This window comes from Hypomesus nipponensis, chromosome 24, assembly GCF_054491055.1.
Source record: "Hypomesus nipponensis isolate SF chromosome 24, ASM5449105v1, whole genome shotgun sequence".
Taxonomy (NCBI): domain Eukaryota; kingdom Metazoa; phylum Chordata; class Actinopteri; order Osmeriformes; family Osmeridae; genus Hypomesus; species Hypomesus nipponensis.
Window position 1 is genome coordinate 10,180,005 of NC_140384.1, and position 17,496 is coordinate 10,197,500.

General features: G+C 48.6%; 2 protein-coding genes across 2 annotated transcripts in view; both read left to right on the forward strand.

Annotated features, from left to right (window-relative positions):
• The first annotated feature begins 1,228 nt into the window (after positions 1–1,228).
• Positions 1,229–8,482, forward strand: tspan36 (tetraspanin 36). Its single transcript, XM_084690806.1, has 7 exons — positions 1,229–1,420; positions 4,851–5,042; positions 5,341–5,415; positions 5,534–5,629; positions 5,998–6,147; positions 6,599–6,682; positions 6,848–8,482. The coding sequence occupies exons 1-7, from the start codon at positions 1,361–1,363 to the stop codon at positions 6,923–6,925; spliced, it is 735 nt and encodes a 244-aa protein (XP_084546932.1). The 5' UTR covers positions 1,229–1,360; the 3' UTR covers positions 6,926–8,482.
• Positions 8,483–12,537: 4,055 nt separating this feature from the next.
• mapk4 (mitogen-activated protein kinase 4) overlaps positions 12,538–17,496 on the forward strand; it is an 11,549-nt gene continuing 6,590 nt past the window's right edge. Inside the window, 2 exon segments of the mRNA XM_084690804.1 lie at positions 12,538–12,983; positions 14,120–15,865. Coding sequence (XP_084546930.1) covers positions 15,323–15,865 — 543 coding nt within the window. The 5' untranslated portion in view covers positions 12,538–12,983; positions 14,120–15,322.

Sequence of the window (17,496 nt, forward strand, 5' to 3'; positions counted from 1 at the left end):
TAATCCCATGTCTCATCATAACATTTTGAGACATTTTAAAACATTGAAATACTACACATGGTCCTATATTATACAATAAACTCATGTTCTTTTAATCAATTGTTACCTATAGATTAACAGACCGCTGGAAGTGAAGAACGGCCGTGGTGGAACAGAGGCACGAGAGCTGACAGTTGATCAACTGTCAGTTTTTTTTTCTCGAGAAAAACGTTTTGAATATTTCATCTTCAATTCATTGCATATAGGCAACTGATGACCAGCATCACGTGCCCATGTGTCTACATGGTTGTTTGTGGTCAATATTAGTGTCATTTAGTGTTTGCACTATAGCCTAAAGAAATAGCCTTTCAAATTGATTAGGCATAGATAATATATATATCTCTCTCTCTCTCTCTCTCTCTCTCTCTCTCTCTCTCTCTCTCTCTATATATATATATATATATATATATATATATATATATATATATATATATATATATATATATATATATATATATATATATAGGCCTACATTACAATTCTAGTTCCTATTGATTCAATTGAGAATAATCCAATAAACTACTTATGGTGACTTCATTTCTCCATCTAAACGGTTGTAATCTCGATAGACAGAAAGTTGGTGTGTATGACTTGCATATTCATGGCCTTGCATGACCTTTAGGGTACAGCACTGTAACTGGAAAACTGTTTTATTGAGACGTTAAGAGGTTAATGACGAAGACAGAAAAGTGCACCTGCTGGAAAGATGCTTAGTCTACATTGTCTGGTCACAGGCTATAAACATTATAATATTTAGTAGACTATTAATAAAAACATAGAACAAGTTTTGGAAAAAACGTTTAAAAGGTTGAAATAACAATTTCAACACAATTTTTTTTTTTCGAAAGGTAGAACAAATATTTTGGTGTTTCTAAACACAAATGTTTCTAACAGTTGAACAAAAAGTTTGAAAAAGGTTTTGAAGACAAAAAAACCTTCCTACATATGTTACTTGACGCAGTTACGACACATATATGGGTGTTACCTGGATAACACCCCAAAAGTATTGATTTACTTATTTAGCCTGTCTAACGATTCCAGTAAACATTAAGGTCTAACTAACAGTTTGGAAAACGTATTATTTGCTCGTATGACGCAAGCTCTGCTCCCAGATGTGTGCCCCTCAGCGGGGCCCCTCAAGTAACTGGTCGGCGTTAGGACCCTTCTGTGGCGGACCGTCCTTCAGGCATGTGATCGTGTGTCAGCAAGCTAGTTTCTCGCTAAGCCGCCCGCTGTCGGGAAACTTTAACAAGAACACAGGATACAACACAAACGGTCGCAGTTTTTACCACTTTCGGAAGGCTACTCGCACAGTATAACCATGGACTGTGGAATTATTACTTCGAAATCCGTGCTTTTGCTTTTAAGTTTGATATTTTGGGTAAGTGATGTTTAAAAAAATGGTTTTTCAATCAAGAGAAGTTTCAAACGCAGCCTCCTCTGTTGCGCCGAGCGTGAGATTTGTTTATAAAACAAATGGTGATGTCAAGGTTAAATATAGGTTAACAACTTTACTGCCCTTCTCAAATTACTGTATAATATCCTTATATCATGTTTTATCTGTAAATAACTTTTAATGTCCAATCGCGGTTATCTGATGTGAATGTGGTAGCCAGTCATGAGATGAAAGTAAATCGATTAACGAGAATGATAATCAGGATGAAGAATACACAGTACGTTTAAACATTCATTGGACAGAATGTAATACAACACAATAAAAAAAAGTAATTCAAGTTGGATTAAAGACTACTGTAAAAACAAAATCCCGCGTGAGTCACAGAATAGGAATGACTATAGTCACTCTGGTCACTTTTTAGACTTAAACCTCCTTCCTCGATCGTGTCCTAATAACCACACACACGATTCAGCCACACGAGTGTCTTTTGTTATCTTTCCCAAACTCCTAACGGCTGCATCCGGTTTCATGTCACTTTCACAACCTCTCTTCCCTCGTGAACACTTTGTCTGTCAGCTGCTCAGTCATGTTGAAAAGCTCTTGCCATTCTGATTTCCTCTCTTTTCCTCATCTTTTTTTCTCCTCTTTCTGTCTCTGAGCTACAGGAGAGCCTAGTGACATCTCTTCTCTCTTGTTGATGAAGGGATATGTTGCAGGAGGGTGGTGGATGGGGCCTAGCTGTGTTCACTAGAGAGAACATTCATTTTGTGCTGCTGGCTTGTTTGTCAATTTAACTTACAAACCCACAAACGTCACCAACGATCAGATTTGGTCTTGCTTCCTTTTTCAGTTTCCATCGTGTTATCTCTGTCTATCTGTTGGTCTTTCTCTCACGCTCGCTCTCTCTCCACCCTCTCTCTGCCTTTATTTTCCTCACTTTCTCACTCCCCGTTTCTCTCCCTCTCCCTCTCTCTCTCTCTGTAACTCCTAATCTCTTCTTTTTTTAAATTTGAATAAAATCAAATTGAGTCTCATACTGACAAGCGACAGTCTTTCAAATGGAGCGAACACATGACCCAGACTCTGAGCACCTGCACGTCTCCCTCCATCTGGACAACAGACACTTTCCACGCGAACATCGACTTCCTGTTCCTTCACCTGACTGGCTGCATCATAGATCTGCTGCAAGGTCAAAGGTCGACCGACAGTACATCAACTGATAGTGCTGAGATACTGTTAGCATGGCCTGTGTCTCCCTATCAATGAGTGAAACTCCGTGGTTAGAGCATGTGACTGCCAATCAAGGGGTTAGAGGTTCAAATCCCCCTCTGTATGTGTCTGTGGATCACAGCATCTGCAGAGTGAAGATTTGGTTATGTTGTCATCAAGGTGAAGTCACTTGGAAACAGGCTTGCAGGTTTTGAATAGCTTGCAGACAGACCGACTCTCTCCTGGTCGGAAACTGTAAACATATTTTACAAGGCAGCTACGCAAACACGATTGTAAACTTAAGACTTATAATCCTCATAATCATTGTAGCGAGCTCCAAGTGCCGTAGCCATCTGAAATACACCTTGATAAGAAGTTGGCCTTGAGCCAAGGGTTGAGAAAGATCTTTAGTGTGAACCCTGCAACGTGTCTGAACAACAGACTGTTACTGGACTCTGTTAGGCAACGACAACACTGTTAGAACTACGCACTTCTGATCCGTGATCTTCCGCAGGAGGTATACTCTCTGTGCACTATTTCTACATTGCTTTGGATAAAAGCTTTTGCCTGGTGAATCAAATGTAGAAGTGACGTAACAGTTGCTGTACACGCGGCCGACTGTCACTCTCAGCGTGCTGTTCGGGATATTTTGTGGGACTGTCTTGTATGATGCTGAAGTGGAATGCTCATGTGATGTTCACACATCACACATGGCTGTCTAGAGGAGTGGAACAGTCCACATCCCTGGCTGTCTAGAGGAGTGGAACAGTCCACATCCCTGGCTGTCTAGAGGAGTGGAACAGTCGACACCCCTGGCTGTCTAGAGGAGTGGAACAGTCCACATCCCTGGAGGGGGGTGGGGACGCTGGGAGCTGGAGGAGGGGCGCTGGAGGGGGGGGGGGGGGGGCTGGAGGAGGGGGGCTGGAGGGGGGTGGTGGGTGGTGGTGTCAGGGTCCGACTACGTGGAGCCAGTCTGGTCAGAACGGTTTTATGAGGCTCCTTCTCCATGCTTGGAAGCAGTTGAGCAGGCCAGACCAGGACTGCCTGCATTCCTCAGCAGGGTGGTGAGGCTGAGATAGCACGCCGTACACCTCTGTAAGCTCCCCCATCACCACCCCCACATCTGAGGCACAAGACCAGAGGTACTGCAAGGATTAGGAGTGTGTCGGGGAGAGAGAGAGAGAGAGAGAGTGTGTGTGGGAGGGAGGGAGGGAGGGAGGGAGGGAGTGTGTGTGTGTGTGGCAGGGGTAGGGTTGTGTGACTGAATGGGGGAGATCTCGTGATGTGGGGGGGGGGTGGTCATGTGCTCCTGTACGACCTCCTGCTGACATGCTTGTGATGTCATCAGCTGCTCCCCCGCGCAGTCATCCTGTTGGGACGGGTAGAGCTCGGTGGTTAGAGCATTTCACTGCAGATCAAGTGCTCACAGGTTTAAATTTCTCTTTTCTCTTTTGGATATAAATGAATAATATAAGTCATAATATAATATTATGACTCATGAGAGCACACAGACAGAACTGGTAAAAATGTTAAACTTGCTGTTTTGAGGAGATCCAAAGAGACTTACAGGACAGGCAGATTTGAACCTGTGACTGTTTGATCTGATGATAAGTGCTCTAATCACTGACCCGTGCCGTATCTATCGGACCTGCTCGGTAGACCCGCCTTGTAGACAGTTTTGCATACTTGTGGACCAAAAAAGTAGATTGAATCCGATCCTACGATTCATTTGGGCAGTTTTCCCAGACTCATCCAGAATGTTTGTCTTGGTAATGTCTTTGTTTGTGTGACAAAATGTTGCTTGTCATGTTCGATGCACTGTGAAATGAGAAGCAAATCAAGTTTACTCACAATGCTTTAGGACTGTGATTAAATTATCAGTCTACCACCAAGCCTGCTCCAGGCAGAATTGAATTAGGCCATGCAGCATGTTGAGAACTGGGTGAAACTTGGTCAAACAAAATAGAAAAAGTCTTGCTGTCCGTTTGCAGTGTAGCCGAGTCAGTTACATAGACAAGCATGTATTGTGTCATAAAAACATTTTATATGACTATATGGCTTGTAGCCTTTTACACACACACATACACACACACACACACGCGCACACACATATATTTAGACAAAGATGGATTGTTTTCTAAGAGCATTAAAGGCGTCCAGCATGTTTCTCACCCCCTCATGCTGAACTTGCTGTTCCTCCTTCCAGGCAGCAGGGGGCTCCCTCGTCTACGTGGGCTCCTACGTGATCCGGAGCTACAACAACTTTGACAACTTCCTGGAGGACCGCTTCACCCTCATCCCCGCCATCATCATCATCGCCGTGGGCGTGGTCATGTTTGCCATCGGCCTGGTGGGGTGCTGCGCCACCCTCAGGGAGTCCAAAGTGGGCCTGAGCTTCGTAAGTCGCCAACGGCTTCAACCAGGAGATTAGGGGTCTTAAGTTTAGCTGGAAGCAAATTGGTCACATTTGGAGAAAAACGCATTACCCAGAATACCTTGTTTTGGGCGTGAGTTTGATGTGCTGACACATGGTTTTGTAAGTTGCTTTGATCGTTCGTTCGGCTTACAGATTTTATTCAGTCTTTCTCTCCCTCTCTCTCTTTCTCTCACTCTTTCTCTCTGTCTGTGTCTCTCCACCTCTCTCTCTCCTCTGTCTGTGTCTCTCCACCTCTCTCTCTCCTCTCTCTGATCCACAGTTCTTCCTGGTCATCCTGGTGGTGTTCGCAGCAGAGGTGGCAGCAATGGCTCTGGGCTTCCTCTACCAAAGCAGGGTGAGTGGCGCCCCCCTCTGGACCCAACCTGCACCTACACCTACCCTACCACACCTTACCACCTACACCTACCCGAGACCTAGACCTCCCCTAACCCCATATCCCTCTCTGCGTGCAGATCAAGGGAGACTTGGAGCTCTCGATGAACAATGTGTTCATGAAGTACGACGGGAACAACTCTGAGACCAGAGCTGTGGATTACCTGCAGAGCCAGGTGAGTTACCTGGAGCCTGGCATGCTCCCCAGCCTTCTCTCTTCTCCTCTCCTCTCCTCTCCTCTCCTTCTCCTCTTCTCTCCTTCTCCTCTTCCTTTCTTCTCCTTCTCTCTCCTCTCTTCTCCTCCTCTCCTTCTGTCTCCTCTCCGTCTCCTCTTCCTTTCTTCTCCTTCTCTCTCCTCTCTTCTCCTCCTCTCCTTCTGTCTCCTCTCCGTCTCCTCTTCCTTTCTTCTCCTTCTCCTCTTTTCTACTCCTCTCCTTCTCTTTCTGTTCTTCTCTCTCCTCCTCCTCCCCTCCTCCCCTCCTCTCTCCTCTCCTCTCATCCCCACCTCCATTATGAGCCAGTCTGTCTTCCTCTGTGCCTACAGTTGCAGTGCTGTGGGGTGCAGACCTACACCAACTGGACTTCAACTCCCTGGTTCACGGGCCACAACGACTCAGTTCCTTTTTCCTGCTGCAAAGCCAACTCAACAGAATGCACTGGCAGACTGGATCAGCCAGCGCTTCTCAATACTCAGGTATGGAAATCACTTCCTTTTTTCGACAGGAAGCTGCTCTCAGTTGCACTGGACCCAACTAGACATTATCTGGCTTAACTTTTCCAGAGTCCAATATCACCTGCCTTCCCTGCTCTTCTTCCTCCTCCTCCTCTCAGCCCTCCTCCTCCTCCCAACCCTCCACCTCCTCCCACCCCTCCACCTCCTCCCAGCCCTCCTCCTCCTCCTCCTCCTCCTCCTCCCCCTCCACCTCCTCCCAGCCCTCCTCCTCCTCCCCCTCCTCCTCCTCCCACCCCTCCTCCTCCTCCCACCCCTCCACCTTCTCCTCCTTCCCACTCCAACCCCCCCATCTTCTTCCTTTCCTTCATTCCACCAAGAAGCTGGACACACCCACTAGAGTGTTTGAAGCACCGCTTAGCTACACCCGTCTCCTTACTGACCTGAAGGGTTGTGTGTGTGTGTGTGTGTTCAGGGCTGCGAGGGCAGGCTGGTGCAGCTGATGCAGGATGTGTTGAGCTATGCCATGCTGGTCATCCTGGGCTTCGCCATCATCAAGGTACGCCAGGGGCTCACAGGAAGCATTTTGATGAGGACCTCCTGTGGGAGAGGGGGGGGGGGGGGTTAGGGGACAGGGGGGGAGGGACAGGGGGGGAGGGACAGGGGGGAGAGAGGGAGAAGGGGGGAGTGAGAGGGTCTAACCTGTGTCTCTGTTCTCTTCCAGTTCTTCGGGATGCTCAGCGTGTGTGTCATCAACTGCAAGTCTGGAAGGAGGAGTGGTTACCAGCCTCTCTACGCCTGATCTCCCCCTCACCCCTGTCCCCCTTACCCCTGTCCCCCTCACCCCTGTCACCCTCACCCCTGTCACCCTCAACCCCACTCCCGACTTTGGACGCCAGAGGTTAAAGGGTTAAAGGATGCTCCAGAGGTCTATCTCCCTGCTCCAGACCTCCAACCTGCTCCCTGTCTCTCCTCCTCCTCCTTCTCCTCCTCCTTCTTCTCCTTCTCCTCCTCCTCCTTCTTCTCCTCCTCCTCCTTCTTCTCCTCCTCCTCCTCCTCCTCCTTCTTCTTCTCCTCCTCCTCCTCCTCCTCCTCCTTCTTCTCCTCCTCCTCCTCCTTCTTCTCCTCCTCCTTCTTCTCCTCCTCCTCCTTCTTCTCCTTCTTCTCCTCCTTCTTCTCCTCCTCCTTCTTCTCCTCCTCCTCCTTCTTCTCCTCCTCCTCCTTCTTCTCCTTCTCACAGTCTCATTCCCATCTTTCCTCCTTTCAATCCCCAAAGCTACTAGACACGCAGTAGCACATTACAAGCATTCAGATATGCTTTTATACATTTAAACACATTTCAAGTGTAGTTTTACACACGTGTAGTCTGACCAGTCTGGCGCATTCACCTCCACCCTCTCCTCCTCCTCTACCCTCTCCTCCTCCACCCTTACCCCCATCTTCACCCTCACCTCCACCACCCTTACCCCCATCTTCACCCTCTCCTCCTCCACCCTCACCTCCACCACCCTCTCCTCCTCCACCCTCTTCTCCACCACCCTTACCTCCATCTTCACCCTCACCTCCACCACCCTTACCTCCATCTTCACCCTCACCTCCACCACCCTTACCCCCACCCTCTTCTTCACCCCAAACCAGCCTACACAGTCATGGATGGTTGGTCTTTAAGGTTTGAACATGTGATACCTGCCAGAACAGGCTTTTAAAATCAGTGACTTGATCCTGCAGTGTGCATGCTCTCCTGGGGTATCACTAACCCTCCGAACACCTGGAAAGCCCCCGGGATGATTGGCAGGTAGCTCCTGCCATAACTGACTGCACTGTCTGGACACCATTCAAGGCCATTTTAACAGAAGATAGATTTGTAGAAGTGATGTGGTTGCCACTGCTAACATCCAGGTTTGAGAAACCACTACACTGACTTCTATATGAAATGCTTTGCTTTTGGGTTTCAAAAATGAACGGTTATGGGATTGTTTTTCATATTTAGTGTTTTGAGATGAATATTTCAGATGTACAGGTTGAGTTGCATGTTTTAGACTTACAGGAAACAGTCAAGTGAAATGTGAAACATGCAGTGAGACACCCGTGATGGTGTGGTGATTCAGTACCATCACTTGAGACACAACCACAGATTTATACGAATTTTGATTGATTGATTCACGCCTTTTATTTGTAAACGTTGCTTAGAAAGGCCTGTGTTCAGAGGGTTGAGTGTTTGTTTTGCCAGTTAAACATTTGCTCTGAAAGAATTGGAATACAATCCCAGTAGTGAATATCCTGCACTGTAGTTTGACGTCAATGTGTATATTTTATTTCTCATGTAATAAAAACTAACAAAACAATCATTTACAACAAAGTGTCCGGTTTGATTGTCTGAAATGTTTGATATCTAAGGTGGAAAAAAGCCCTACTTATACACACTTTTGGATTTGTGTTTTGGGGAACATTATTTACTAAAAAATATTGATGAATAATCGTTTGAATCATAGGTTTACAGACGTGTCAGAAATATAAAAAAATAAATGTCCTATTCATTGATTGCCTGACCACTGACGGAGTGAATATTTCTGAGAAACGGTAGGCGTGGAGTAGCCTGGCTCTGCCCTCCTACGTACTTCCGCTCAATTTGGATTTTGCTTCTGTACAAATGAAATGTACGAGGATCTGGTTCGGAGCAGGCTAGGCGTGGAGACCTTGAGGTTATCTATCTAACTCTTATTACCATGGCGATAAGAATTGTGAGCAACTGCGCACTGGTTAAAATACGCCCACGCACAGATGTATAAATTACATTCATCAAGCCTTTCCGTTTTCTCATGAATGTATAACTCAACCGTGTATATAAAATGTATGTACAATTGTTTATACACCTATGTTTAAAGGGTCTTCTCATTTACTTCGGTTAAATTAAGCATTTTTTACGAAGCAAGTGGATGTGCAACTCGCTGGCTTAATGAATGGTGGAAGGTTAAACATTTGTTAGGCAATTGCAGACCATTCCTAGGGGATTGTGGATTATCCCGATTCGAATATAACTTTTTTTTTACATCACATCATCTGACGGTTCTTTATAGAGAAACCCGCAAGGCGGCTAGTGCTTATTTGGGGTGTAGTTAACACATGTGGCCACCGGGTCGCGCTGTTTCAAGCTTGTGAGGCAGAATCCCTTGGGAACACACAAAATTGTATTCAACATGCACCCTACTGCTCCAGTTACCGCTGACATTTAGACACAGAATTGTCCTTTTCAGCAAGTGACGTTTAAGGGCAGACAACTAGATAACCTTGTCATTTCTTGATCTACCTTCCCCTCTCTTTGTTGTGTGCAGTCTTGCGTTAAGACCTTGGACTGTGCAATTCTCGTGCAGGTTTATCCTCTTACACAGAGCTGAGTCGGGTGGTGTAATGGAGGGGAAACTTCAGGCTGGCTGCTTACTTATTTATCCTCTCCACACACACACACACCACTCACACACACACACGCACTGGGCAGTAACCTGAGATTCAGGATGTTACTGCCTTTGTACCACTGTGCAGATGGAGGGTAGCCAGATATACTGTCCCTCCTAGGACTCTCTCTCCTCTCTCTCATCTCTCTCTCCTCTCTCTCCTCTCCTTCTCTCTCTCATCTCTCTCTCCTCTCTCTCGTCTCCTTCTCTCTCTCCTCTCCTTCTCTCTGTCATCTCTCTCTCCTCTTTCTCCTCTCCTCTCCTTCTCTCTCTCCTTCTCTCTCTCCTCTCCTCTCCTTCTCTCTCTCCTCTCTCTCCTCTCCTTCTCTCTGTCATCTCTCTCCCTCCTCTCTCTCCTTTTCTCTCCTCTCTCATCTCTCTCACCTCTCCTGTCATCTCTCTCCCAACCCACACCCGTCTCTCTCTCTCATGCTCTCTATGTCAGTGTTTCTCTCACTAGGACTAGAGACAGTGATGGCAGGAGGGTTGGGGGGGCAGGGGGGCAGGACAGGAGAGCAGGAGGGGGCAGGACAGGAGAGCAGGTGGGCAGGGGGGGGCAGGACAGGAGAGCAAGGGGGCAGGGGGGCAGGAGGGGGCGGGCAGGTCTCTATATAACTGGAGGTTGTGGAGGACAGGAACGGCTGCCCCTGACAACCTCTAATCCATGTCTGTCTGGAAACAGCCTCCTCTCTCTCTCTCTCTCTCTCTCTCTCTCTCTCTCTCTCTCTCTCTCTCTCTCTCTCTCTGTCTCTCTCTCTCTCTCTCTCTCTCTCTCTCTCTGTCTCTCTCTCTCTCTTTCTCTCTCTCTCTCTCTCTCTCTCTCTCTCTCTCTCTCTCTCTCTCTCTCTCTCTCTCTCTCTCTGTCTCTCTCTCTCTCTCTCTCTCTCTCTCTCTGTCTCTCTCTCTCTCTCTCTCTCTCTCTCTCTCTCTATCTCTCTCTCTCTGTCTCTCTCTCTCTCTCTCTCTCTCTCTCTCTGTCTCTCTCTCTCTCTCTCTCTCTCTCTCTCTCTCTCTCTCTCTGTCTCTCTCTGTCTCTCTCTCTCTCTCTCTGTCTCTCTCTCTCTTTCTCTCTCTTTCTCTCTCTCCCTCTCTCCCTCTCTCTCTCTTTCCACTGGTCTGATGCTATCTCATTTAATTTGAGGGAAGTGACAGACAGACAGACAGAGATATAACCGTGGATGAACAACATACTTTTTTGTGAAAAAATAATCGTATTATTCTTTGGTTTGTACTTGTGAAAGACGGTGAATCAGTAGGATATGAAGTTGTCCACCCACAGCTCTACTGTCACTGTAAAGAGATGTGTTAAAGTGCTTCATTAGCAGATAGATCCTGAGGGGGAGGAAGAGAGAGAGAGATAGAGTTAGAGGGGGAGGGGAGAGTGAGAGGAGAGGGAAGAACAAACAGGCGACAGGACGTCAAAGCAAATGAACACCCAAACTATGTGCTTCAGTTACATCGTCAACTGGGTAGAGCTCGGTGGTCGGAGAATTTGACTGCAGATCATAAGGTCGCAGGTTCAAATCTTCCCTGGACTGTCTGTTTTGGATACAAGCATCAGCTGAACAAACACATGGCATTATGACAGCCTTCTGACAACGCCCTCAGAATGCACAGATGAAAGATAGGAGGTCCACGGTAGATAGACCGGTTCTCCACAGAGACAGAATCTGCTCTGCGCAGAGACAGAGCATGTTTATCTGGTAAGGATCATGCAGGTACAGAAGGTTAGATATTCTTTGTGTCGTTATCTGGGGAGGACTATACAGAGGCAGATCAGACACTCTCATACATTCAAGTGTTATTTATTTACGTTTTTATCCAACGCGACAAACAAAAAGTGTAAACAAGCACAGCTGAAGATCGAGTATCTGCAGTATTTTGGTGGGATACACATCCTTACAATATATCCATGTACTCAACATAAGAAATACATCAAACACACAGTCAATGTAGCAGGGTGCTACACCTAAGAGGTTATTCTGTCCTATATGTTGCACATTAACAGCTACAGCAGGTCTAACCCTTGTGCAGGACCACTCAGTGGACAACACCATTAGGTGTGAGCTGAGAAGGCAGTTCATGGAGTTTAACTGTGTCATAACCTCCCTCCCTCCCTCCTCCTCCCTGCTAATCCCTGGCCAGGCTGTGAGAGGAAGGAGCCTCTTCCTCCCCCTCCAGCTCCCTCTCTTCCTCCCCCTCCTTCTCCTCCACCTCCACCTCCTTCTCCTTTTCCTCCTCCTATTCCTCCTCCTGTTCCTCCTTCTCCTTTTCCTCCTCCTGTTCCTCCTTCTCCTTTTCCTCTTCCTGTTCCTCCTTTTCCTCCTCCTGTTCCTCCTTCTCCTTTTCCTCTTCCTCATTTTCCTCCTCCTGTTCCTCCTTCTCCTTTTGTTCCTCCCCCTCCCTGTGCTAATCTTCCTGGGTCCCCGAGGACTCACACAGGCATCTGCTCAGGGGTTCATCTCGCCCCCCTGTGTGTGTGTGTGTATGCGTGTAGGTGTGTGTAAATGTGTGTGTGTGACCTCTTTGTCCCAGGTAAGCTAGGCAGGGCCAATCTCTCTGCACTCTGAGCCCTGTCTATCTTGTGGTGTGTAAACAAGACGGTGCAGAGACACCGTGTCCAGAAGACGTTCTGTTAGTTTCATAACATCGGTTGTTGGTTCGATCCTCACCTTTGGGGGAGATAGGTTACACCAGAGGTCACGGGGTCTGTGGATTCAGAATGTATGAATCTAATTATCATTAGGCTAATAGAAGTATATGGCCTTAGCGGAGTCATAGTTAACGCTGAGAAACTGTGGAGGTTTTGTGAAACGTGTTATTCTCGAGATCTAGACGTCTCTACGGAGATGAAGAGGTTTAACGTTTGTGAAGAAGCGCTCGAGCACTGCAGCAGGTGTTCCGTTAATAGCCCGACTCTGACAACAGAGAACGTGACGTCAGGTTCGGGGGAGCCGTGGAGTTTGTGTTGGGAAAGAGCTTCTTATCGTGTGCACAGTCCATGAAGTCGACTGAACGGCGAGAGGAGGGAGAGAAAGAGAGAGAGAGTGCCCAGGGACACTTAACCACTGTTGCTGCAGCGTTTGACAGTGTTTAAGGACTGGATGTTTCAAACTGGGAGAGTGATCGGAAACGGTGGTAGCTAATTCCTAGAAATAGATTCTTTAAGCGCTCAGCTGCGGAACGACCGGCTGTATACCACAACGGCTACACCATTGCGATCTCGCACGAATCGCCCTGGTGTGTTCCCCCTCTCTGTTTTATTAGCGAGATTGAACTGATAAGATGTTGTACTTTGTTTTAAACTGACGAAATCAACTGTAGTGTGGCACATATTCCAAACCGTCCCTTCGTCTCTCCTGGTTTTCTACCGCTTCTAGGTTGTTTGCCGCGTCAACATATGCTATGGTGAGTGTTCCTCGGTGAATGTTGTGATATCTTTGCTGCTGCCTTTGTAGTTTTTTCGGTATTGTCCTCAATAACTAACGGTCACAGAGAGATTAAAAGATAACAACAAAAGCGGCGAAGTAGCCCCTACTCGTCTGTTCGCCTTGTAAAGCTTGATTCTTTTTTCTATGAGGGTTAAACAGGGACATTTTTGGGAAATAGCCGAAAGGCTAACATTGTTATCTTCCTATCGGTCCTCTCAATGTCTCTTCCTAGCGGTTGAGGCTGTTGCCACACAAAGGCAGATCCAGTCCTTGATGTGTAGTCCCGCTGAAGAATGACAAGCCTATTATGTACGTGATTAATAACTGGAGGAGAGGAGAATTGCTAAGCGTTATTCGTTTTTCTTTTGTACGCTATCTTTTACAATGTTGTGCGTTAATCTAAGCTAGGCTATTAATTGTTATTGTAATTAGCCTTATGTTGGCTACAGTGTTAACTGCATTAAGTGAAATATGCCTCGTGTATGGCTTTTTAATGAATTTCCGAGTGCCTTAAATACATAGATTACATAACCTCTGGAATATGGACATAAAGGCTCTAGCGCGCACACGCGCCATATCCAGCGCTATATACTACATTATTTATAAAGTTAGCCCAGAGCAGTCACCGCCACTCCGGTGTCAACACTGTCCTCTCACTTTTCCTCCAAGGAGAAAAAACTATCGCTTCAGAAATGTGATTTAGAGTGAAAACGCGTTCATGCGCAAACGGTGTCTCGAATGCACTTGTGATGATATCTTTGTTGTATCTTTGCAGATACAATGTTATCTCTGTTGTGGTTAGCAGACACCCTTTGAGTCCTGATCTCCCCCCCCCCCTCTCTCTCTCTCTCTCTCTCTCTCTCTCTCTCTCTCTCTCTCTCTCTCTCTCTCTCTCTCTCTCTCTCTCTCACACACACACTCGGATCACCTGCAGCATGGAAGTATTTCGGTTCAACAGTTGTTTGTTAAACGAATAGTCCATTATCTAGTCCAAAACAATAGCATATGGGTTCACGAAATGCTACAGTAATGTAACGTATCAGACTCGGTTCTGCCAATTCATGTCCACGTTTATGTCATGTTTTGTTCTAAGTGTCTTTCTTGTCCCATCAGCGGCTTGTGCAGGAGTGAAGCCGACCAATAGCAGCGTCCGGCAGCGTCAAGGGGGCGTGGTCACTGGCTCTCATTCAGCGAAGAGGAGGCAGATAGATTACCAAGGGATTGCACGCGCACGCGCAGACACACACACGAACTCAGTGCCTGGATTGAGCCTGTTGAAGACCACACTGCAGCTGTGGATCGAATGAGCTGATGACTATCTGACTGATATGGAAGGGGAGGAGCCTAAAGAATATCTGTAAATGTAAACCCCCCCCCCCCAGACACACACACACCCTCCTAGTGTGTTCTGATTGGCCGAAGGAGATTAGAGAGAGCCCCTGATCTGAGAGGAGCAGAAAGAGAGAGAGAGAGAGAGAGAGAGAGAGAGAGAGAGAGAGAGAGAGAGAGAGAGAGAGAGAGAGAGAGAGAGAGAGAGAGAGAGAGAGAGAGAGAGAGAGAGAGAGAGAGAGAGCTGTCCCATGGTGCATCAGGGCACATGGCGGGGACGGGGGCCGTAGGAGCGTTCCCATGGAAACGGTTGCCCCGCGCCCGGGTCGTGGTCGCTGTACATCACAGGGTCTGTCTGGTGTCGCCTGGAGACCCAAAGTCTCAGCTCAGAGTGACTCACCGTCAGCACAGCTCACTATCTGAACATGGTGAATATTCAATTGATTGATTACGTTCGTTTTATTAATATTTTGGGTCATCCAGACATCTTTATCTGACTTTTTTTTATTTATTCTATGAATAAAAGTTCAGGCTAAAATACATGATTAATCTCAGTCCTCCACACATGTTTTTCTACCAGATCATGTATGACCCTTTCTGATTCCAGCATTTCACGATCCCTCATGTTTGATCTCTGTTTGAGGCACGTTCCCTCTTCCAGTCCCTCATGTGTTCTGACACCCCCGACCCCGGCAGCCAGGTGAGGTGAGGAGGGAGGGAGGGAGGGTGAGCTGGAGATAGACACAGTTAAAGGCCTTCAGCTCAGCCATACCATCTCTCTCTGTAGGGGACGTCAGTCACAGGCGCCAGTAGAGTCCAAACAGAGTAGAGTCAGAGTAGAGTCAGAGTAGAGTCCAAACAGAGTCCAAACAGAGTCCAAACAGAGTCCAAACAGAGTCCAAACAGAGTCCAAACAGAGTCCAAACAGAGTCGGAGTAGAGCAGAGTCAGAGCAGAGTCAGAGTCAGAGCAGAGTCAGAGTAGAGTGATGGCCCAACGTGACCCGCCCCCTTTCCTCCACGGCTTCGACCTGGGCGCCCACTACGTTGACCCCCGACCTTTAGGCTCAGGGGTCAGTGGCCTTGTCCTGTCTGTTCTGGACCAGCGTCTGGGTCGGCGCGTGGCGGTGAAGAAGCTGGCGATGCGCGACGCGGTGAGCGTGAAACACGCCCTGCGGGAGGTCAAGATCACGCGCCGGCTTCGCCACGACAACGTGGTCGCCGTGCTGGACGTCCTGGGGCCCCGGGGGCGGCCCCTCCCCCGCGACCCCGCCCACCTCAGCGCCGTGTACATCGTCCAGGAGTGCATGGAGACGGACCTGGCTCGCGTGCTGGCCCAGGGGGCCCTGCCTGCAGAACACGCCACCCTCCTCTTCTACCAGCTGCTGCGGGGGTTAAAGTTCATCCACTCGGCCAACGTGCTCCACAGGGACCTGAAGCCGGCCAACATCTTCCTGGACACGGAGCAGCTGATGCTGAAGATAGGAGACTTTGGCCTGGCTCGCATCGTGGACCCTCACTACTCACACAAGGTCAGTCTGTCATTCAGGGTCAGTCTGTCACTCAGTCAGTCTGTCACTCAGTCAGTCTGTCACTCAGGGTCAGTCTGTCACTCAGTCAGTCTGTCACTCAGGGTCAGTCTGTCACTTAGGGTCAGTCTGTCACTCAGGGTCAGTCTGTCACTCAGGGTCAGTCTGTCACTCAGTCAGTCTGTCACTCAGGGTCAGTCTGTCACCCAGGGTCAGTCTGTCACTCAGTCAGTCTGTCACTCAGGGTCAGTCTGTCACTCAGGGTCAGTCTGTCACTCAGTCAGTCTGTCACCCAGGGTCAGTCTGTCACCCAGGGTCAGTCTGTCACACAAGGTCAGTCTGTCACTCAGGGTCAGTCTGTCACTCAGGGTCAGTCTGTCACTCTGTCATGTGGGAAGCACTGAGCGTCTCAGGACACTGATGGGACTGTCCGGCAGCCAATCAGAGTGTTCGGTCACTGACCGTGTCACACAGCCGTTGTCACACAGCTTGTGTTGAGATGAGCTAGTTTGGGGTGGGATGAAATTCTGTTAAATTCCTAACGAGTTCAATTAGTTGATTTCTTTTTAATTGAATTGAGTAATTCAGTTCAGGTCATGCCCAAGGGGGTTCTTACTGTATTACTGCATTAGTCTGGTAGCAACTGGCTTGTTGATTGATTTCTTCAATCAATCCCAAATCGACCCTCGGCCCTACCCTGTCTGTACCATCTGTGTGTGTGTGTGTGTGTCCTATCTGTGTGTGTGTGTGTCCTATCTGTGTGTGTGTGTGTGTGTCCTATCTGTGTGTGTGTGTGTGTTCCCCCTCACCCTCTCTCCTCCTCCTCCGTTCACGGACGACCGCTGCCGCCTCCCGTTTATCTCTCCTGATGAAGCTTCTCTAACCCCGCCCCTGTCCTCTCCTCCAGGCCCTCTCAGCCCCCCTGCAGACACACAGCCATCACCCTGTCCTGTCCTGTCCTGTCCTCCAGGCCCTCTCAGCCCCCCTGCAGACACACAGCCATCACCCTGTCCTGTCCTGTCCTCCAGGCCCTCTCAGCCCCCCTGCAGACACACAGCCATCACCCTGTCCTGTCCTGTCCTCCAGGCCCTCTCAGCCCCCCTGCAGACACACAGCCATCACCCTGTCCTGTCCTCCAGGCCCTCTCAGCCCCCCTGCAGACACACAGCCATCACCCTGTCCTGTCCTGTCCTGTCCTCCAGGCCCTCTCAGCCCCCCTGCAGACACACAGCCATCACCCTGTCCTGTCCTGTCCTGTCCTCCAGGCCCTCTCAGCCCCCCTGCAGACACACAGCCATCACCCTGTCCTGTCCTGTCCTCCAGGCCCTCTCAGCCCCCCTGCAGACACACAGCCATCACCCTGTCCTGTCCTGTCCTGTCCTCCAAGCCCTCTCTGCCCCCCTGCAGACACACAGCCATCACCCTGTCCTGTCCTGTCCTGTCCTCCAGGCCCTCTCAGCCCCCCTGCAGACACACAGCCATCACCCTGTCCTGTCCTGTCCTGTCCTCCAGGCCCTCTCAGCCCCCCTGCAGACACACAGCCATCACCCTGTCCTGTCCTGTCCTGTCCTCCAGGCCCTCTCAGCCCCCCTGCAGACACACAGCCATCACCCTGTCCTGTCCTGTCCTCCCGG

What these genes read in the sequence shown, in the direction of transcription:
- tspan36 (XM_084690806.1), top strand. Translation starts at nt 1,361, where the DNA reads ATGGACTGTGGAATTATTACTTCGAAATCCGTGCTTTTGCTTTTAAGT. An exon ending in TTTTAAGTTTGATATTTTGG is followed by an intron (nt 1,421 to 4,850) that starts GTAAGTGATGTT and finishes TCCTCCTTCCAG; the next exon opens with GCAGCAGGGGGCTCCCTCGT. An exon ending in CAGCGCTTCTCAATACTCAG is followed by an intron (nt 6,148 to 6,598) that starts GTATGGAAATCA and finishes GTGTGTGTTCAG; the next exon opens with GGCTGCGAGGGCAGGCTGGT.